This window comes from Lontra canadensis, unplaced genomic scaffold (assembly GCF_010015895.1).
Source record: "Lontra canadensis isolate GAN:19392208 unplaced genomic scaffold, GSC_riverotter_1.0 scaffold210, whole genome shotgun sequence".
In the NCBI taxonomy this organism is placed as follows: Eukaryota; Metazoa; Chordata; class Mammalia; order Carnivora; family Mustelidae; genus Lontra; species Lontra canadensis.
In genome coordinates this window covers 1,008,397-1,030,568 of record NW_022631204.1, presented here as the reverse complement: position 1 = coordinate 1,030,568, position 22,172 = coordinate 1,008,397, and the positions used below count along the sequence as shown (strand labels likewise).

The 22,172-nt window shown below is 41.3% G+C and overlaps 1 protein-coding gene across 4 annotated transcripts in view; it reads left to right on the top strand.

Moving 5' to 3' along the window:
• Positions 1-2,445: 2,445 nt before the first annotated feature.
• The window catches only part of OGT (O-linked N-acetylglucosamine (GlcNAc) transferase), a 35,479-nt gene continuing 15,752 nt past the window's right edge, over positions 2,446-22,172 (top strand). Inside the window, exons 1-12 of one of the 4 annotated variants that reach the window (XM_032848814.1) lie at positions 2,446-2,709; positions 5,543-5,693; positions 6,558-6,801; positions 13,109-13,177; positions 16,456-16,572; positions 19,133-19,212; positions 19,742-19,937; positions 20,189-20,329; positions 20,929-21,029; positions 21,193-21,346; positions 21,437-21,538; positions 21,969-22,148. In XM_032848814.1, coding sequence (XP_032704705.1) covers positions 2,673-2,709; positions 5,543-5,693; positions 6,558-6,801; positions 13,109-13,177; positions 16,456-16,572; positions 19,133-19,212; positions 19,742-19,937; positions 20,189-20,329; positions 20,929-21,029; positions 21,193-21,346; positions 21,437-21,538; positions 21,969-22,148 — 1,572 coding nt within the window. In that variant the 5' untranslated portion in view covers positions 2,446-2,672. Of the gene's footprint in view, positions 2,710-5,512; positions 5,694-6,557; positions 6,802-13,108; positions 13,178-16,455; positions 16,573-19,132; positions 19,213-19,741; positions 19,938-20,188; positions 20,330-20,928; positions 21,030-21,192; positions 21,347-21,436; positions 21,539-21,968; positions 22,149-22,172 lie in introns of all 4 variants that reach the window. The other 3 variants (XM_032848815.1, XM_032848813.1, XM_032848816.1) reach the window with 3 other exon arrangements.

The following is a 22,172-nucleotide window of genomic DNA, read 5'->3' as shown; positions in this document are numbered from 1 at the left end:
ATGTTATTCCCGAACAGCCGGCGAACCCTGCGGTGCCACATCCATCTACGTGTGTTTCTCCAGCTTCGTTTAACCCTTGGAGCCATTTTCCAGCGGCCGCCGCGCGGCGGGTGGCGGCGGCGGCGGCGGCGGCGGCCAGAGCGTGACTCCCGCTCCCTCTGCCAAAGCCGGCGCGAGGGCTGCGAAATGCGTGCGGCTGGAAGCCGCGAAACTGGTGGCAATTCGCTGCACCGTAACAAAAACCGAATACGCCATTAGCGATGTTAGCATGCAGGCAAAGTTTGGGGTCCGGGTGGAAAACGGGGCTGATTTATTTCAGACGATTCTGAATTTAGACTCGCTGCCCCTGAAAGGGAGGGAAAAAATAGCCAGAAATCAGGGTGAACGAGAATACACAAAAGCACCATCTTCCATGACCAGGTCAGGCCTCCAGCCTGAAGAGACCGTTCTCTCTCCAGATAGTTACAGACCTTCACGTATTCTAGCACCTAACTAATACTCTTGTTTTATGCTCCAGTGGCTTTTTGTGTCTGCCTAACTGGGCTTCAAGTTCCCTGGGGGCGAAGATCTCCTGCCGATTTCCGTGTCCCCCACCGTGTCTTGCACAAAGGGATGTGCTAGGAAATGTTTACTTGACTGGCCAAAGACGGCGTGTTTGTCCCATTAGCGAGTCCTTCAGACGAAACCTTCCAGGTGCTATGCCCGGAAGGTACCCGGAGCGGGTTCTTGAGACTTCAGCTGGGATTTTTCCGGATTGAAGCACTGTGAGCCTCACCATTCAGCCTCTCACAGCAGCAAAATGTATCATAATATCCTCTGACTCTTCTCTCTCGGGATAAGGAAACTTAGACCACAAGTAGGGATAAGCCCAATAGCCAACAGGGAACATGACCTAACATTGAATAACAAAAAGAGTTTTACTTAATTAGCTAGCACCCGCTAATCAGCAAGGCCTAAACATCTGTCAGTGGAATCTGAGAAGTCTGTTCTAAAAGCTGAAAAGCTGAGTTTATTTGCCACAGATGGGGCACCTGTAATGAGAACGGGTAGAAAACGTTTTTGCAGTTAAACCAATCTGAGAGAAGAGGTTGGTACCCAATTTCCAGACAGAGTCTGTGGATTGAATTTGGTCTTTTTCATTGCATGTGACTATTAATCATCAGATGTGATGGAAGAAATTATAAGCAAGAATTTTCTCTGCACTCATATCCGTAATTAACAGTTTGTGAACTGTGCTGAAGAAATTGAAGCAGAACTTGAGGGCTTAGGGTTTTTTTTTTTTAATGTAGTCAAATGACAAGGCAGTAGAAACGTTTTGAAGAAATTCACTGACCTGTTTTCTTAGATCAAGGATGACTTTTTGAAATAAAGCTCTGAGAGATCCAACTTGTTGCCTCCATGGGCTTATAAAAATTTCTTGCTGATGTGACAAGGTAACTCAAATCCTTTCAACAAGGAGATATAAATTAATACCAATGTTACAAAATATCAGAACAATGGACTTGAAACTACAGGACGATCATAAGGGTTGATTTGTTCAGGGAAGTGGAAGCAATTCAGACTCAATCTGGATGTGTGGTTTTAAGTAGATGGCAAGTGAATTCATCTGTCATTGTTGAGCTGCCTTGAGCTAAATGTAATCATCGATTGTTAGGATCTGCAAAGCTATCTGGGGGAAGTGAAGTTACAATTCAGAAGAGAGTCAAGAATTTTGACGAATATGAATCATCTTTAACATTTTTATGGTTGCCTTTGGAATGCAAACTCTCAGCATGTCCCCGAGTTATGAAGCATTTGCCCGAAGACCGTGGGCAGAACTACGCTGCACACCAAAACGATTTTGAAATTTCGAACTGTATGCCTACGACCTGAAATGTTCAGGTTCATTCGGCCCGGTGAGAGTATCAATGTCTTTCATCAAAAGTGCTGAGATCAGTGGGTGGAATCAGAATTGAGACTCGTTCCAATTATAACCTTCTCCGCCATCGTTTTGAACAACAGCTCAGTCTTTGAAATAGAAACCTTTAAATTCACTTGCTCAGATTGATCCATCAACCTTGTAACTATCAATTTTTACACGAATAAAGTTGATGGAATTTTTTAGACGCCTCTGGCATTGGTACCAAAAACCTCCACTACCGGCTAGGTAACAAATCGCACAACTCCGACAAAAATGTATCCGTCGTGTAGACGGATTTCTTTTTAACCCTCCGCTTCGCTATTGAAAAACTTGGCCGCTCCTGCCCCAGCCGGTGCCCTAAGCGCGAGTAGGGTTGACAGGGTTGCTCGCATGCGCTCTCGACACAATCGTGTTTGTCGCAATGGGCCCTGGGCGGAAGGTTACAGAGGAGCCAGCGACTTTGATTATAGTCATTTTGTCGGTAGCGCTGGTTACCGCGCTACTTCCGCGCTGGTACTTGATTGTAACAGAAAGTAGTTCCGGCCCGTGTTGTTTCGGCCGAGGAGCCGTCGCCGCCATTTCAAGACCGTGAGAGGTAGATGGCCAACCAGAGTTCCTAAGGTTCGAAGCCTGTAACTGCTGCCGCCGCTTAAGCCTGCCAAAACACTGGTACGGCTGCCGCACTCTTCTTACTACCTCTAGAAACATTCTTGCCAGTAGTGGCGGCAGCGGGTCAATTACCCTCCTCTCGTTCTCCTTCAAGAAGCTCCAGATGGCGTCTTCCGTGGGCAACGTGGCCGACAGCACAGGTACCGGTGTCCGTTCTACCTTGGCAGACGCCCCGTCGGGGTCTCGCGCCGTCCTCGACCTCTCATCACTCCCTTCCTTACCCCTAGCCATCCCCATTACATCAGTGGCATTGCTGAGCTTTTCGTCGTCTACCGGCATCTGTTCGGGTTTTCCGCTGTCCGCTCCTCGAACATTTCCTCTTTTCTTGCTTGCTTTCTGCTTCCATTTTTTGCTTTTTTAATCCCATCAATTTTCTAGCTGCCGACTCTCTCGGGACGCCTCTACCACACGTGCGCGCTTAGAACGTCTCAGAATGGACTGCATTGGAATCCCTGCCCTTTCACTCTCCTTCGCAGTCGTTTTCTCCTCGAATTCAGCCCACCGCCCCCCTTCTCTCCCCCCCTCCAGCCCTTTCCCCTTAGCCAGATTTGGTTCTTCTCTGTCAATCTAGGGCGGGGGTGCCATTCCAATGTAATCATGTCCTCGCTTTGCATCACCCGAGGACAAGCAAGAAGCTCCTTGGTGTGCTGTAAGAAACCTCGAGAAGAGGGGCTACTGAGCAGCACCCCGCTGGGCAGCGCCTTTTTGGTGGTGTTTCGGTCGAGCGGCCCCGGTTTAGATTGGAAATTTCCAGGGGTTCCTGTTGCCATCGCCCAATTCCACCCGCTGCCCCCAGCCTGGATTTCCGATCCCGTCTTCCCTCCCCTCCCGCGGGGAACCACACCCTTCCCTTCGCGAGGTTGCCAGCCCTGCGGTCCACTTCCTACCCTCGGGGAGAAACCACCCTGGTGCGGGTGCTTTGGCGTTGACCACCCTGCCCGCCGAATTCCTGCTTTGTGTTACTTTCTCCCTGTATTCCTCCGCCGCCGCCTCTGGGTCTTCCATCCCCATTCTTTAGCTTAGTGTCTCTTTATTCATAGGGTGTGTATTTTTTTAAGTTTTCATCCTTGCTTGAAGAGTTTGTAAAGCAACTGGAGTGTAGCTGCACAAGTTCAAGGCGGTGCCCTTTTAGACAATTCAGTCGAGAGCATTCGGTACTAAAAATAAGAGGACCAAATTATAGGAGTGTCCTTCAGCTGCCTTTCCATATTGAGGCTATTTGGGGCGGAAGGGGGGGGAAACTGAGCTGCGGTTCTAAGGTTTCCCACAAGGTTATTTTGTTGTTGTTTTTCAGTTGAGATGTGTCAAGGGTTTTATTATTTTTGGACATTGTGCAGGAAGTAATAGGAGAATCCTCCGTTGATCTTAATCCGTGAGATTGTGGGTAGTGGGATCTAGTGATCAGTGTTCCCCTTCCTTCCAGGGATTTTAAAAGATGTAAGAGTCTGTATGAGCTTGCCCTTTTCTGTGTTACTTTGAGGAAGTTGTCATTTCAAGTGTTAATATTAGCAGATAAAGGGGCTTTGAAAGTTGATAGTGTGTTGAAGTGAGGGGCTAGGAAGTTCCAGAGACTTGTCTAAAATGTCATTAATTCACTAGTTTCTATTTGAGATACCATCTTACCCAGATTTGGATGCATGTCTCTGCTATTGTGTAGTGGTCAGCTTTACGTTCTGTCAGGAAATTTACTTTGCTTTCCTGAGTATATGGATCACTTGCCAGCTCTAAGGGTTGGGGTACAAGGCTCAAATTTGAGCTTGTCACTGTGACCTTGGTAGAATTGAAGTAATTAGTACATGGTTTCCCATTCCAACCTCCTAATGAAAGTGCCATGATCAAATTCCTAGTAAAAATGTATCATTGTTTAAGGAAGTGTTTACAATTGAGACTTAGGCAGTCTGTGGTTGTTTTTCTCCCCCTCTCTGGGCTTTAGCTGTACCCTTTATGTATCTGAATTAAGTCACTTACACAGAGCAAAGTGCTTTCATTTGTTACTCATTCTGCCCCACTTTATTGAATGGTCTTATATTTGAGCATTTCCCCATTCTTCCTAAAAATCATTGCAGTTGTAGGTAACTGCTTGGTTTATTTAGGGTTGTTTGCAATGTCTTAATCCTTTAGTCAGTGTCAGAGCTCTTGGAAAATGCTAGTTTTAAACCAGTGTGGGTGGGATTTAGCTAATTTGGTCTCCATTGTGAATTGGGATAATAGAGGAGCAATATAATCTTGGGTCTTTACTTAAAACGTTTGATGACCCCTTTAAATATTTTGGCTCCTAAGAGACTAATTCGTGTTGTTTATCAGCTGTTTTAAAAATAGCACCTTGGCTTTTAACGTTTTCCCCCTTGGTGCTGGTTTCAAGTGTATCCCTTAATAAAAAACGAAGTAGAGAAATTACCAATACATTCTTGTAATTTCAAGAGTTAAAAACACAGGTGGTGCTCCCAGTCAGTTGAAGAGAGCGATTGTTACCAGTATCCCACCCCCCACAAATGCAACTTGAAACATGGGACAGAGTGTTTATTAAGTTTCCAGTAGGTGGTTCTGACATTAAATCTTTGTGACCTTGCAAATCATGTTGTATATTTTGTTTCTGTATGTTAACTAAGATACAGGGAATAATATTTGGTGACTCTAGATGCTATCTCTGACTTATGATTTAAAAGTACAAAGTATTTTTGTTCATAAAATGTAATCTTATTTGGAAGTAAATGTTTCTATCTGTCTGGGAAAGAAAAGTTAATGGTGAATTCTAAAAATGCCAATTCTGCACCTGATGTTAACTTGGAGGTATAAATTAGTGCAGAACACTCTAGTGCTTTACATAGTTTCAAGCGTTTTCATCTTTGAGTTTAATATACCATATTTTTACATTTTTTTGTTTGCATTTCTAACTTTTTGTTTTCCCCCCTCCTTCCCTCAAATGTTTTGATGATTCTCCAGAACCAACGAAACGTATGCTTTCCTTCCAAGGGTTAGCTGAGTTGGCACATCGAGAATATCAGGCAGGAGATTTTGAGGCAGCTGAGAGACACTGCATGCAGCTCTGGAGACAAGAGCCAGACAATACTGGTGTGCTTTTATTACTTTCATCTATACACTTCCAGTGTCGAAGGCTGGACAGGTAGGAGATGTGGGGGTACCTGCTGGTGATTGCTGCCTCTGGGTGCTGAGCTTAAAAAAATGATACTTAAATATTTGAACTTGAAATTTTTCCAGTACTGGGTTTCAACTAAGCCACCAACGCACATCTGCTCTTTTGCCCACTTGGGACATGCCCAGCTGCCAGTTTTTCTCCTTTCTTTCATGGTGGTGTTTATATTCTCAGTATGACTAGGGACCTTTTCTAGATTTTCCCACCTACATCTGCCTTCTTAACTCTGTTCAGGTATACTAAGAATAATTTATTCCATCTGAGCATCCTGTCTCACCTTTGTAAGCTGTGTCAGTTTGAGGAATGGAAATGCTCAGAAATGATGGTGTATGTTGCTGTGGTAGGAGGTGCATATGTGGTTCAAGTTGCAAATGCACAAATCGTTATGATATGCTACTTTTAGCTCATCAGTTGAATTAATCAAAAGGGAAGAATCTGTCTTACCCTTTTAATAAATTGCCATTCTGGCTTATTTAGACATTAAAAGATGAGTGTCATTACATTTTAATCAACAAATGGAAATGAGGGTCATGCACATAGCATTTCATTCTTGATCTTAGTGTTCATGTCTTTACAATGTGGCAGTTTGATAAGACTTTAGTAAGAATTTTATCTCATAAGAAAAAAGGATTGCAACTTGAAATTGGGGATACCTCTACTTTTGGAAAACTTTGATTTCCAAAATATTTTCTACCGTACAGTAGTTAAAAGATACTGTCTTGTTACACAGTCAGCAGTAATAGCACAGGAGCTTCAGAAACTGAGTTGCGTGTGGGCCATACCTTCTCTCTGTGACACACATACCCATGTATCAACACTTTTCGCTTTTTCCAGATCTGCTCACTTTAGCACTCTGGCAATTAAACAGAACCCCCTTCTGGCAGAAGCCTATTCGAATTTGGGGAACGTGTACAAGGAAAGAGGGCAGTTACAGGAAGCAATTGAGCACTACCGGCACGCACTGCGTCTCAAACCAGATTTCATCGATGGTTATATTAACCTGGCAGCCGCATTGGTAGCAGCAGGTGACATGGAAGGGGCAGTACAAGCTTACGTCTCTGCTCTTCAGTACAATCCTGTGAGTAACATTTTAATGGTTATTATTTCCCTTTACAAAAGCCCACAGGGAAATAGCTTGCTACTTCAAACATTAAATAGGTTTTTGGATGGAATGAAGTTGAGTTTAGAAATGTTTGATGACTTAAAATGGTGAAATTGCTTGGACTGGATCTGCGTTATGTTTTAAAAAATTAGTTTTATCTAGCAAGTTACATTTAAAAAGCATAAAAATTACCCTTATTTGCAAGAAGTTCTGCACCTATTTTTATAATGACTATAAAAATGCAGAACATATGACATTTTGGGGGGGTTGTTTTGATTAAATTTGGATATGTTCTGATAGGTATTTGTAACAGTTAATTGATTTTCAAGGCATACTGGATGAAGGGCCTTAATCTGTAATAGGAAATAGTTATAACAGGACGCCACTGTGTGGGTCGGTGACATGAAAACTAGGCTGGGAAATGTGTTCCTTAGTAGCGTATTCTGTTTTCATTCAACATAATTACAAGTGGTAGAATTGAGGCAATAGCATCCAAACCAGGTTTTTGATTAGTTTTTAAATTTTGGGGGCTAAATTGCCGATGTTCTCTGGCGAACAAGTGAGGCCCAGCTGGCAGACATTAAGTTCACACTGAGTTAGGGTCTCTGAAAGATTGATTAAAAAAAAAAAAGTAAGACTGGCCCTCGGAACTTTTGATGTAGTTAAGAAAGAACTACAGATAGATATAAACTTAAGAGGTAATGATAGAAGGAGTGTAGGTCTCCAGAAAAAATGAAGGGTACAGAACCAAGCTAAGTGGTCCACATTTAGTTTTGCAACAAGTCTTGAAGTTATTTATGTTAGTTAATTATGTTAGCTATCATTTATTGAAAATGCGCTATGTGCTCAAATACTGTGCCAGTTGTTTCAGATTTTGGTCTTCTTAATGCTTATGATCCTTTGAAGTAGATAGTATTATTGCCAGTTTTACCAGTTAAAAGAGAGAGTCAGGAGAGTCAGGGGTCCTGTAACTTTCTTGGGATCACACAGCCAGTAATGGAGAAGTAAGATATTAAAACCTGAGCCTGAATATAATTTTTTTCCTCTTGGTAACTGTCTTTTTAAAAAAATTCACATAAAATTAACATACAGTGTTATGTTAGTTTAAGGTGTATAGTATAGTGACTCAGCAATTCTATACATTACTCAGTGCTCCTCACGGTAAGTGTATCTTAATCCCCTTCGCCTAGTCCACCCCCCCACCTCCCCCCTGGCATCCACCACTTTGTTCTCTGTATTTAAGAGTCAGGTTTTTTTCTGTTTTTTTTTTTTTTTATTTGTTCATTTATTTTGAGCTTGAATATCTTGAAAGTAAACACAGAAGAGAGAAGAAATAAAAGATTAAAAAAGGGAGGATGTGCCCAGAGGCCCCCCCTCGCTCAAGGCAGCTGTTGAGTACAGTTTGAAAACCGTTGATCGGATCCTACTGTCCCTTAATCCCTATTTTACAGGTTTGGAAACTGCAGCTTAATTTAGTAGTTTGTGCAAAAGATCTGGAATCACTTTTCATTATGTCATCTGTTAATGATTATTTTTCTAGTTAATTTTATGAGTTTAATATTTATTATTTTTTCATTGCTTTTTGTATGGATACAGTGAAAAGTCTCCCAGTTGCTCTTCTTGGAGGTAGTCAGTGAAACTAACTCCTTACATGCATTGAGTATTCTGAAAGGATATGTAGATTTGCGTGGCTTTTTGTGATTTTTATTGCAGTATTATCTAGCTAGTTTCCACAAGAAATTATAGGGGGAGCCCTGTACTGCCACTGGGGCTTGGACCCTGTTCTTCAGAGCCAGGGCTCAGAGTTCACTTGTGCACCTAGTTTTCACAGTAAATTCGTACCCTTTATTAATCAGGGTCGGTTCCGCCCTTCTCTTGTTGATTGGGTATAAACTCACTCTTGCCCTCTTATATAGCTGTGGCTCCACATCTTGAACTCTGATCCCCTTGGCTCAGGTTTTCAGTTGTTTACATGTGTAGCAGGGCAGTCATTGCTGCTGACCTGATACCAAACTGCAGGAGTAGAAAACCTAAAGGAGAAGGGAAGACTAAAGTGGGAGACAGAACCGTGTTTTTCAATATCTAACCTGTTAACAGAAAGCTTGTTGTTGGACCTTACCAAAGAAGTAAAAACAGTCCTAAAATACATCGTGGGACTACCTCCTTAAAGGCACTGAACAGCTATGAATTCCCACGTAGTTCTGTTTCTACTAGCGGAAGTTGCTGCTTTATTTCTGTGCCTTCACCAGTAAGAGTGAAAAAAGGATTGTGCGGACTGCTGTGATTTCACCTTAAATATACCAGTAATGTTTTAACTTATTGAAGGATATCTAGCCTTAACTAGACTTCAGCTAGTGTCAAATGCCTTTGTCAGTTCAGTACTGACAGTCTATAGTCTGTTCCTAAGTTGTGCTCTTGTTAGCAATGCATTGTTGTCTTGAATCATAGAAGTAGTTGGCCTATGAAAAATAGTTAAAATCATGTTATTTTGGTTTTGCAGCAGTGAAAAGGTTAAAATGTTATGGTAGTATTCTTGGTAATCTGTTTTCAACAGTGTTTATCCTTTCTAGTTAATGGTAGAAGTTATTCTGTGACTTGATTATAGAAATTTTAAGACCTGGAGCTGTTTCATATTTTTATGTTCTGAACTGTCTTTTGTAATGTTGGATTTAATAATTTCACTGAAATTTTAGTCCATTGTATTTAAGGGTGCTATTGCAGCGGTTAATCTACATGATGGTTCACTAGAGTTGCCTCATACCCAGCAGTCCCTTTTATGAATTATGTATAAAATTGTCCTTTGTAAAATGGCTATAACCCTGAGTTGTTTTAAGGAGCTCTGTTGGTGGTTGAAACATTGCTTTGGCTTTGATTGTGGATGCATAATGCTGAGAGCTACTGGCATCCTGACTATCATGTTACTGTCACTTAATTTGTTACTGTTGTGAGCTAAGCTGTGGAAAGCCATATATTTCTGTTTCTCTCTGCTTTTTATTATGTTTGCTGTGCAAATGTCACATTTAAATATTTGAGTGCTTATTGTGTGTGCAGTGCTTTATTAGGAATTGGGGTGATATGCCAGGGAGAAAAAGTTGAAGGTTCTAATATGAGAGAGGACCTGACCTGTAAAGAGAAAAAGGGCGTTAAGTTCCTTGGATGATTATTGTTAGAGAGTATTAATCAGAAGATTTTCTTGAGTGGGTGCTTATAACCTAAGCATTCTGTAGGAAGGTAAATAGCAAGTAGACTTCCTTGGCTGAAGTGGTGAGTCAAGTAGTACAAGAAGTGAGTGTAGTAGAGGAGAGTCAGTTTGAAGATTCAGAAAGAGTAGAGGCTGAGGAGTTTAAATTTAAATTGAGAGGCAATTGAGAACTACCGTATGTTTTTATCAACCTGATTCTTACTTCATGTGTATGTGTGTAAGTGTGGATAGATAGATAGATAGATGTGGGTAGGGGTTGGAGCTCTAGGAAGAAAGGCAGGAAATAAATGCTGTTTTGGGAGGGGTGGTTATATAGGAAATTCTTTTTTTCTTTTAAAGATTTTATTTATTTATTTGAGAGAGAGATCACAAGTAGGCAGAGAGGCAGGGGGGCGGGGTGGGAAGCAGGCCCCTGCTGAGCAGAGAGCCTGATGCGGGACTCAATCCCAGGACCCTGAGATCATGACCTGAGCCAAAGGCAGAGGCTTTAACCCACTGAGCCACTCAGGCGCCCCTCTATAGGAAATTCTTACTCATTTTGAAGCAGTCTTGGGTTTTGAACTTTTGGGAGAATACTTGTATCCTTGGATTTCCTAGAAATCTGCTGTTTGTGCATAAACGTTTGGATTCCCAAATGGGAGACTTGGATTTCAGTATTATATTTCATATGAGACGTTTTTACCTTTTTCTAAAACTGCCTTGTTGATTATCTGCTAGTGATCTTGAAGATAATCTGTTTTTAACTGTGGGCATTGTGTTAACTTGATTTAGTATGCTGTAATGGATCAAGATGGTATTATTAAATATAGGTAGGCACTGTCAGCACTTGGATGGCATCCATCCAAGAGTTTATAGAAATTAGAGGGTAAAAGTATGCAACAGTTGGCTAAAATATATAGCCCATTAGGGTCACTGTTGGGGAATTATTGCAAGATTTTTGATTATTATGGCTCAGAAGAGACATAGGAATTGGTAAAAGTCCAAAGGTAAATAACTGCAATAATCAGATGTAGTAATAGAGCTTTTATGAGCAGATTGGATTGTTAATGGTTGGCCCAAACTGAAGGGTAACCCTTAAAGTTTAGGAAGAAAAATTATACAAAGTAGATAGCAAGATTATAGAATCATTACTTCTGAGTATAAATAGGGCTAAAAATGCTTAGAGTCATTAGAGGAGGATAAATCTGTAATAAGACTAATGATACCTGTGACTTTTTTTTTTTTAAAGGATTAGTATTAGCTTTTTGTACTTGAGGTCACGGGAGACAATCCTTCTCTCCCAAAACACCAGTCACTGCTCGATGGACAGACAGGACAGATCAGGTAGATCATGGAACTGACCCAATATGGTCAACTGTTACAGCTGTTCTATGGCAGTCTGTTTGCTGGCTGACTTTTGGTTCACCTGATGGATGATCGTATACAGTCACAAAAGCTGTTTCTCAGTAAAATTAACCACGTGATTCTGGAAACCATAATACGATTGTGCATAGAATAGTATATATGATGATACTTTGGTGCAGTTGGCAAAATTTCTCTTACTGGGACTTAATAAGGCTCTTTCCCCCTCTGTGGAACAGTTTGGAATGATAAGCTTACTCCCTATTGCCATTGTCTGTGCTTGTTAGCTGGTAGATTTGAATGACAAAGGCAAACAAGTACAAATAAAAATTTAAGCTCACTGTTCTGATGAGTCTTTCATACTGATGAACGGAATGGTGAGTCAGATGACTCACAACACAATGGCGTTGCTAATAAAAAAGCAGAGTCGACTGCTTTTCATTATTCACCCACTCAGTTCTAATGGCACTTAATACTAATGAGTAATCTAGTGGCAGGTGCCAGGATTGAAGCTTTGGTTGGATGATAATCCTTCTGTCTAATGCTGAAATGAAGTCAAGGTTTCTAAATATGCCTGACAGCCCAAGGGTAGGTTTGCTGATAGCCAGTCACAGCTAAATACTTTTTTTCACTATGGAAAATTTTTGGCCCTTGATACTGGAGTGATTCATCATAACCTTTGAACAAAATAGTTGAACAAATATTTGGTGCTTTTTTTTTTAAAGTGACTGACATTTAGGGAGAGGAGAAGCTTCAGTAAAGCCCATAGTCTCCCCCTCCATTTTAAAAATTTAAATTCAGTTAACATATAATGTATAGTTTCAGAGGTAGAGTTCATGATTCATCAGTCTTACATAATACCCAGTGCTCATCACATCACGTGCCCTCCTTGCCCTCCTTAATGTCCATCACCCAGTAACTCCATCCTCCCACTTCCCCTCCCTTCCGGCAACACTCAGTTTGTTTCCTATGTTTAAGAGTCTCTTAGGGTTTGTGTCCTGCTCTGATTTTGTCTTGCTTTATTTTTCCCTCTCTTCCCCTATGATCCTCTGTTTTGTTTCTTTTTTTTTAAAGATTTTATTTATTTATTTGACAGAGATCACAAGTAGGCAGAGAGGCAGGCAGAGAGAGGGGGAAGCAGGCTCCTTGCTGAGCAGAGAGCCCGATGTGGGGCTCGATCCCAGGACCCTGAGATCGTGACCTGAGCCGAAGGCAGAGGCTTAACTCGCTGAGCCACCCAGGCACCCTGTTTTGTTTCTTAAATTCCGTATATGAGTGAGATTATAATCTTTCTCTTATTGACTTATTTCAGTTAGCATAATACTTTCCAGTTCCAAGGCCCATAGTCTCTTATCTGAAACTGGTGGGATCAGATGCATTTCAAAATTCAAAATTTTTTAGGATTTTCAAAAGATGGTAGTACCATGTATATAAAACTCTCAGGTGAGTCTGGAGCAGTACCTTCTAGTAAAACACATGTTTCTGCAGCAGGAGGTTTGAGTATTCACACTAAATGGGATCAATGAATTCTCTAAATAGCTTTGTGCCGGTTCTGGTCAGATTTAATCATCAGATAAGTTTTTGGAATTTGAAATTGAGGATGTGGGGTTGTGGTTCTGTAATTTGTCAAGGAGTATTTTTAGTTGGCAGAATAAAAGGACAGCAAGCTTAGATGCATAAAAGTAATTTCAAGGTATTTTTGGTTGACAGTGTAATTAAGGAGTATCTCCTGGTTTCTAGGATTTGTACTGTGTTCGCAGTGACCTGGGGAACCTGCTCAAAGCCCTGGGTCGCTTGGAAGAAGCCAAGGTAGGTGTTTGATAGAATACATCTAAAACATCAGTGTTATGAAAACTTGTACTTTTTGCCAAGTCTTCAACTCTTCATTGAGCTATCTCCAAAAAACAGTCCTATGGAACTGAGGAAAACTGATGGCATGAATCACCTCAGACGAGAGCAGGGCCAGGCTTTGGCATATCTGTTCTAAGTCTGGGGGTAAAGCAAGAACCTGAACATTTTGGAGCCTTTCTGCTGAGCTAGATCATCTTTATAACAATGGGCTCCGCCATGATCTTATGTGGGAATAAGTAACTATTCCTTCAAATCTGAGGCTTGCCTGCTGGTGACAAGCAGAGCGCCTGTGATTTGGCTCAAGACTCCTATATGATGCAGGTGCCATTGAAAATGCTGCTCTTCTAAGTCCTTTGTGGCTTGTAAGTGGAGAAGAATTTCATCCAAATGTTACCCTGTAATACTGGCATTTAAAATTCTTATTTAACCTTCCTCCCTTCATCTTCCTTACCCTTTTTACAGTGGAAGAAAGGCTGTTAAAATGATTGCAAATTAATAATTGGAACATCCTGCCCCTTGTCCCTACTCCCTCCCCTAAGTTCCTTTTTCCTCTTTTCCAAACCTATTTGTCTACCTTCTTTTCTTCCTTACTTCCTTCTTTTATTCCTCCCCACCCTACCTCTTTAAAAAAAAAAAGAAAAAAAAAAGGACAAAGCTGGTTTGTTTGGGAAATGGACTGATCGAAAGAAAACTTGCCAAAGTGGAAAGGTGGCTTTTAGCATTCTTTGTTTCCAAATAATGAATTTGAACACCAGGTTGGGTTATTAAAGCTTTTGGTATAATTGTAAATTAAATTTACAAATGAAATTGTCTTGTTACAAGCCACCTTACGCAACCGCGCTGCAGGGGTGAGGAGTGGGGAGAAACCAGAATGCTTCTGAAACTCCCACCTGTTGCTCTGAGCCCCACGCGCATGCTAATGCGTGGAGTGTATGCGCAGCGTAGCTGTCTGTTTGCTTCATCCAGGGAGGGCGAAGGCTTTTCAGCACCATCTAATGTTAAAAGGCACTAGTTTTAAGTGCGTAGCTCATAAATTCTGCTGACACTTTGGATTAACCTTTATGTAGGTTTCCAGCTAATGAATTGTAATGGATTTCAATCTTAGCTGATAAATCTAATTGGTAATTTATAGAACAAATATTTGATAAGCTCCTATTAATTGTCACCCCACCAAGCGGACAGCTAACATGAATTGCACTTCACTGCAGCTTTAGAGATCGGTTTAGGCTGAGACATTGCGCCTGCCTTAGGTTGCTGACTTCTTTATTTCAGAGCTCTGGAGACACCTAGTTTGAAAAATGTTTATTCTGTTTTTGTGAGAACTTAGTGAACAAGAACATACTCTTGAGTGAAATGCAATGTATTTCTTTTGTAATCAGTGCATTTGAAAATTCAAGCCAGCATATTCCTAGTAGATGGAAGCAAAATTAAGTTGTCTTTGTAGAAAGCGAAGAGCCTTTCTTCCAGCAAAAATCCCTGCTGTATGCAATAGCCCTGATTAACCCTCTCCCTTCTGCATGTTTCCCATGTTACAGACTTGAGACTGTCCTCATTCCCATATGTAATAGACATCCAAAGAATTTCAATTGCTTTGTTGAACTTTTACTAATGATCTTGTTTTTATTTTCTCTCTTGTTTTTGGTTTTTCACCATTGATATTGTATTTAGAAGGTTTCAGGTGGGTGAAACCTCCTATTCCATGCGTAAGGTGCCTCGCTGAAGGGAGCTCGAGGCCTGGATCTAGGGCAGACACACACCTCCTCCTCTTCCAGCAAGGAACGCACCGAAAAGTCACATGATGAGAAATATGGTAACGGGTTTGTAACTGCCACAGCAAAACAATTTGCCTCCATGCCTGAATCTTCTGTCTTGTGGCTTCCGAAACAGCTTAAAATAATTTTATTTACGAGCAAGTTATGTAAGAGAATGTTTTATACTATAGCCACAATTCTGTCAAAGATAAGTAAAAGTTAATTGATATTAAAAATTATTAGAGATAATTTACTAGTAAAAGCTTCTAACTCTTCTTGTTGTTCATTTTTTTCCTTTTTTCTTCTTTGTTTGGATTGCAGCATTCTGCTCTTCTGATGATGCGCTGTGACCCTGCAGTAGCGCAAAGGCTGCGCAGCGTTAATGCGCAATGCGTGCAAATGAGCCCCTGTGAACGGTTGACTAGATGAGTAATCTGATTGACTGGCTCCCTCAGTCCTATTGTGTAGCCTTTTTGGATAAAATTGGGTTTTAACATACCTCGAGTCCAACTAATCTCATTAAACAAATATTCTCTCTGGGCCTGTCTAGTAGATTAATGGATCTGGTTGGCCGTTTGCTGCGTCTAGGGGTGTTCTATGTAGCGCAGCAGTTCGCAGCGATCGCGCAGTGCGTTGCTGTTAGGTTGCGCAAGCGATGTTTGCGCTCGCATTACAGGGACCTCAACCTAGGTGCAATCCTGTCATACGAGGTTTCAGCTTTGGTCCCCCTTGGGAGTCGGGTATTGTGAGGATGGATAGCCTGGCTTATACCTGATGTGGCAGAAAGACATTCTTCTCCTCAGTAGCGTAGTTTTGATGTGAGTGAGGAACAGTATTGTTTAGAGCAGCGTTTCCCAAAGTGTGTTTCATAGCATTCTAGTAATATGTCCACGGAAAAAAAGAGTTCCATGGTCAACTAAGTTGAGGGAGTCCCATATAAACTGTTAAAGGCTTAGGCAAGTTCTGTAGCAAAGAAACCTGTTTTCTGTTCGCCTAATTGATTTGATCATGAAATCCTTTTTTTCCCCAGTGAGCTCTGGTAACATTTTGTAGGGCACGCTTTGGGAAACTGGTGAGGGGGTGATGGGGTGGGAAAATTTGGTTCTGAGCGGCACCCTCTAGAGCAGACTTGAAAACCTAGCAGAAGCCCTTAGGTGTTTAGATAAGAGAAGTCCAGCATAGAGTATTAAGGCAACTGGCTTCCCAGATAAGTCCCAGAATAAAGGGTCAGTTATTGGTCAGCAGAACTGAACATGGTGGTTTGCACTTGGGTTCTGGTGGCGCAGGCGCAGGAGCAGCCAGCTGTGGCAGCGCATTAGTTTTGGCGCAAGCGAGCCTATGCTGCAGGGTCACTTTTGGCTGGTCAGAGAAGGAATAATGATATCACCTTCTTCCCCCCCCAATCTTTTTTTTTTCCCTTTACAAATTTTCCCTTTTCCCTTTACCTCCTTCCCCTCCCATCTTCTTTCATTAACCCCTCCTAAGGCATGTTATTTGAAAGCAATTGAGACGCAACCGAACTTTGCAGTAGCTTGGAGTAATCTTGGCTGTGTTTTCAATGCACAAGGAGAGATTTGGCTTGCAATTCATCACTTTGAAAAGGTTAGTCATTAATAATTGGTACTTGGGAAGTGCTTATGTGTGCAGGGTGTTTTTACTTAGAACCAAATAATAGGCCTTTACTTCATCAGTCACTTAATCTTTGTTTCTTTGACAGTGTTATAGCATTTACTGGATGGTATATGATGTGGCAGTTTCCAGTTTTGTTTGTTTCTGAAGATTTTATTTTATTTTAAAGATTCTATTTATTTATTTGACACACAGAGAGAGATCACAAGTAGGCAGAGAGGCAGGCAGAGAGAGAGAGGAGAAAGCAGGCTCCCTGCTGAGCAGAGAGCCCGATGTGGGGCTCGATCCCAGGACCCTGGAATCATGACCTGAGCCGAAGGCAGAGGCTTTAACGCACTGAGCCACCCAGGTGCCCCTGAAGATTTTATTTTTTAAAGTAATCTCTACATCCAACGTGGGGTTCGATCTCACTCATGACTCTAGGTTCCAAGAGTTGCTCGTGGCTCCATCGACTGAGCCAGCCAGGTGCGCCCCCCCCCCCCGCCAGGCAGTTTCCGGGTTTACATGGAAAATGTATTTTAGAAATTAAAAATACTTTTTTAAGAAGGGCAACTTTAAAGAAGCAGGGTTTCTTGGTCAAAAGGTAGATTCCAGGTTGGGGTAGGAAATGTACAAAATTAATCTTGAGTACCCTATCACACCAGCAAGCAAGGAAGCTTTGATAGAGTATGTTGAGAGGACTCGAAAAGGCAACCGGAAGAGGCTCATGCTGGCTAAAGATGGGACTTGAACATCAGCTGGAATATTAACTGAGATATATTTGAAACTTGTCAAATGTGTGTAAATTCATGAGTTTATAAATATACTAAGAAGAAATTCATTTGTTACCTTTGGAAGATAAGGAGTAATTCATTTTGAAAACTGACTAGAGTAGGAAGAATAAAGCATTTGTCTTCCTTCTGTGGAAACTGGACCTTAGGGTAACCCAGTAGTTGATGGGGGAAGTTTCTATTTATAGCAGTGTTCCAGCTAGTAAATGAAAAAGGAATGATACAATCAGAGTTTCACCATTAATAGATTTAGACATTTATCTGTGGCAAAGAAGACACAACCAGATGCTAGGTACTTTGTGATAGAAGCAAAGAGAAGAGGAAGTGTTCTTTATGACTCTTTAATATGTTCACAATTACTCATTACCTTTACCTTTTCAGTATTTCAGTTAAAGTTTGCATTTATTACACTATAGGAGTACCTACCTCTTGCTCGGTGGTTCTCTGCCTTGGTTGCACGTGAGGAGCTTATAAAAGATAGGAATTCCTGGTGCCATCTTCAGAGGGTCTGATTTAACTGGTACGTGAGAGAGCCCAGGCACCCTTTAGGAGGTGAATTCTTAATGTTACGGCCGGGGTTGAGAATCCCTGCTCTGCTTATATCTGGCCATATTTTAAGACAACTTCAGATTTATTTGGATAAAACCATTTAATGGTTAGTATCTCCTTGAAGTAATGTATCTAAGTGTGTAGCTCTAATTACATATCTTACTAAGGTCTTACTGAGTATGTAGACTTTATTAATGAGCTATATATTTCCCTTTTCAGTTAGAGCCTGCTGTTGTTTCTTCCTGCCATTATGTTTTAGAAGAGTTAGGATTTTTTTTAAAGATTTTATTTTTTATTCATTTAATTTTTTTAAATTTATTTATTTGAAAGGCAGAGATCACAAGTAGGCAGAGAGGCAGGTAGAGAAAGAGGAGGAAGCAGGCTCCCTGCTGAGCAGAGAGCCCGATGTGGGGCTCGATCCCAGAACCTTGGGATCATGACCTGAGCCGAAGGCAGAGGCTTTAACCCACTGAGCCACCCAGGCGCCCCTGTTCATTTAATTTTTTGAGGTGGGGAGGGGACAGACAAAGAGGGAGAGAATCTTAAGGAGGCTCCAAGCCCAGCGTAGAGCCTGATGTGGGGCTTGATCTCAAAACCCTGAGATCATGACCTGAGCCAAAATCAAGAGTTGAACACTTAACCGACTAAGCCACCCAGGTGCACTTTTAAGATTTTATTTTTAACTAATCTCTACACCCAACATGGGGCTCAAACCCATAGTCCTGAGATCAAGAGTCACATGTTGCACATACTGAGCCAGCCAGGCGCTCCTAGAAGAGTTAGGCTAATTAATCTTAAATAAGATAGGGCCCACTGTTAGAAGTATTTAGCTCAGTAAAATTGGAGGAGACCCAGTTTAAAATTTTTCCCTTCAGGACACATTGTGCTCTCCCATTACACAAGTTATTTTGATAACATTGAGGTTTGTGAATAATGAGTGGGTACTAAAATAACGGTTTTTAAAAGTTTGTTTCATAATTTCTCCACCCAGTGTGGAGCTCAAACACACAACGCTGAGATCAAGAGTTGCATGCTCCGACTGAGTCAGCCAGACACCCCTATATGGGTTTTTTTTTTAAGTGAAAGAAATAAGATTTAACTATACTGGAATATGTAATTGGAGGCCTAAAATTATCTCAGAATAAAAAATTGTAATTGGCAAGTGTAATCTGAAATCTTAACTTGTCTCTGAGTAGCTGTCTTGTAATTTTTAGGCTGTCACCCTTGACCCCAATTTTCTGGATGCTTATATCAATTTAGGAAATGTCTTGAAAGAGGCACGGATATTTGACAGGTGAGAGAATGTTCTATTTGATACATTTTCTTGAGTGTTTGTTGTATTGGCACTTGAGCCTTTGGACTAAAATGATGACAGTGGTCCATTGAAATACATTTTCCTTTTCTAGTATGTTGCTTTTCCCTCACCATGTCTGCTGTGTTACCTTTTATTTAGAGGCATTGTTGCCTGACTTTTCGTTGCTGGCTTTCCTCCAAGCCATTATCCTTCTCACTGGGAATTTAATTGAAATTTCTTTTATTGTAAACCTGTTGAAGTGGTTGATCTGATTCCAAAGGCTAAGTAAATCCTGACTTTTTGACCTCTTTTTTTTTTTGGTTAGGGGAGAGCTGATTTCTTATGTGGAAATAGAAAATGTAAAAATACATTTTTATTAAGGTGGAATGTTGATGTGAGCTTAAGTATAGTATAGCATGAATTATAATTAATTGATATACTTTGGTATAGCTTGAATTAATTGTAACAAAGCATCCATTAAAAGTTAGTTGCATTGTGTGTGTGTGTATGTTTTTTTTTTTATTTACAGAGCTGTGGCAGCTTACCTTCGTGCCCTAAGCTTGAGTCCAAATCATGCAGTGGTGCACGGCAACCTGGCTTGTGTATACTATGAGCAAGGCCTGATAGATCTGGCAATAGACACCTACAGGCGAGCTATTGAACTGCAACCACATTTCCCTGATGCCTACTGCAACCTAGCCAATGCACTCAAAGAGAAGGGCAGTGTAAGGACATTTATTCAGTCTATTTCTTTGTTACCTGGTAGGATTAAAAAGCTGTTTCTGTACCTATTGCTATTAAGTATCGAAGTGGTGAATTGTTTTACTTTCAAGTTTTGGTTGAGAGAATAGCAAAAATACCTATTTTCTAGAATATTATCAGCCATTAGGCTTAATTAAGCAGTTGTTGGAATAATATCTGTGGTGGCTCTGTGATTCCTCTGTATAGGTGTTGAATAATTTGTTTCATTTTCTAGGTTGCCGAAGCAGAAGATTGTTATAATACAGCTCTCCGGCTGTGTCCCACCCATGCAGACTCTCTGAATAACCTAGCCAATATCAAAAGAGAACAGGGAAACATTGAAGAGGCTGTTCGCTTATATCGTAAAGCATTGGAAGTATGTTCAGGGTGGTGTGGCTGGATATTTTTTCTGTGTGTTAATAGAGGAAAGGCAGTTAAAGTTTGCCATGTCATCCACCTCTTTTGTAAAAACAGTGGTTGAATCATTCATTGAACCAGTAATTGAGTATCTAAGGTATGAGTGAAGTCTTGTGTGACATTCAGGGAAGTCTCTATGTTGAGTTTGTTATTTTATGGGCAGGTAGAGCTACACGGAAAAGTTAAACTGAGTTAACAGTTCAAGAGAGGTTACAAATAAGTCCATAATTTCAGTGCCTGATGGCTGTAATGGTGGGTGGTGGTTGTGGTAGGAGTTTAATAAGAGACCGAGATTTTAGAAAAGAGAGATGCTGGAGTAATCGGCATAAGCTGGATGAGGAGAGGTCTTACCTCCTCACCTTTGGAAACAAGGAAAGGTAAAAAATAAAGGAAGCGGTAGAATTTGAGTCACTTGATTTTGAAGAATGAGGAGACTTGGAGAAGGTAGACAGAAATGTAGGGATATAAAGATACTTGAGCAAAGTTCTTACCGTGGTAAGTTTTTACTGCTGGTTTAGAAGTTTTTTTTAAACCTCGGATGTCATCTTGACTCTGTAGGTCTTCCCAGAGTTTGCTGCTGCTCATTCAAATTTAGCAAGTGTACTGCAGCAGCAGGGAAAACTTCAGGAAGCTCTGATGCATTATAAGGAGGCTATTCGGTAAGATCCTCACTGTCTAATTTTTTTTCCTTTACATTTTTAAATGTTTGGCCTGTGGCACATTTGGCTTGTGTTAAGATGACTTTTAATAACCATAGACTAACATTACAGGGAGTTAAAGGTTTTTGTACTAGAAGAAGAAAATCTTCGTTTTCTCTTTTAGAATTAGTCCTACCTTTGCTGATGCCTACTCGAACATGGGAAACACTCTAAAGGAGATGCAGGATGTTCAGGGAGCTTTGCAGTGTTACACTCGTGCCATTCAGATTAACCCTGCGTTTGCAGATGCCCACAGCAATTTGGCTTCCATTCATAAGGTTACTACTGTTGATTATAATACGTGCATCTAAGCACCTAATGTTTAATTGTAGCAAAACTTTTAACCATCCCACTTTACTTATTTCCAGGATTCAGGGAATATTCCAGAAGCGATTGCTTCCTACCGTACTGCTCTGAAACTGAAGCCTGATTTTCCTGATGCTTATTGTAACTTGGCTCATTGCCTGCAGGTAAAGAATAACAGGCCAGTAATTGGGTTTCGGTGTGGCAATCACTTTTTAATTGTTATGTGCCACATTAATCCAAGCCTTGCCAGAGACCTTTAAACAAACTATTTTCTAAAGGGTTATCTGAAGTTATATTAGGCCAAAGTCATGTAAAATGTTAAATCTTGGAATAGGGTTTTCTGGGAAATAACTCCCCCCCCCCCCCAAGACTTTATTTGACAGAGAGAGCCAGAGAGCACAGGCTGGGGGGTGGGGGGGAGGTGGGGCGGAGATGGCAGAGGGAGAGGGAGAAGCAGGCTCCCCACTGATCAGGGAGACTGACATGGGGCTCCATCCCAGGACCCTGGGATCACAACCTGAGCCAAAGGCAGATGCCCAATCACCTGAGCCAGCCAGGTGCCTCTGGGTAGTAACTGCTTCTTGCCTCCTCTAGATTGTCTGTGACTGGACAGACTATGATGAGCGAATGAAGAAGTTGGTCAGTATTGTGGCTGACCAGCTAGAGAAGAACAGGTTGCCTTCTGTGCACCCTCATCATAGTATGCTATACCCTCTTTCTCACGGCTTCAGGAAGGCTATTGCTGAGAGGCATGGAAACCTTTGCTTGGATAAGGTAGGATTGTTTTGTCTCAATCTT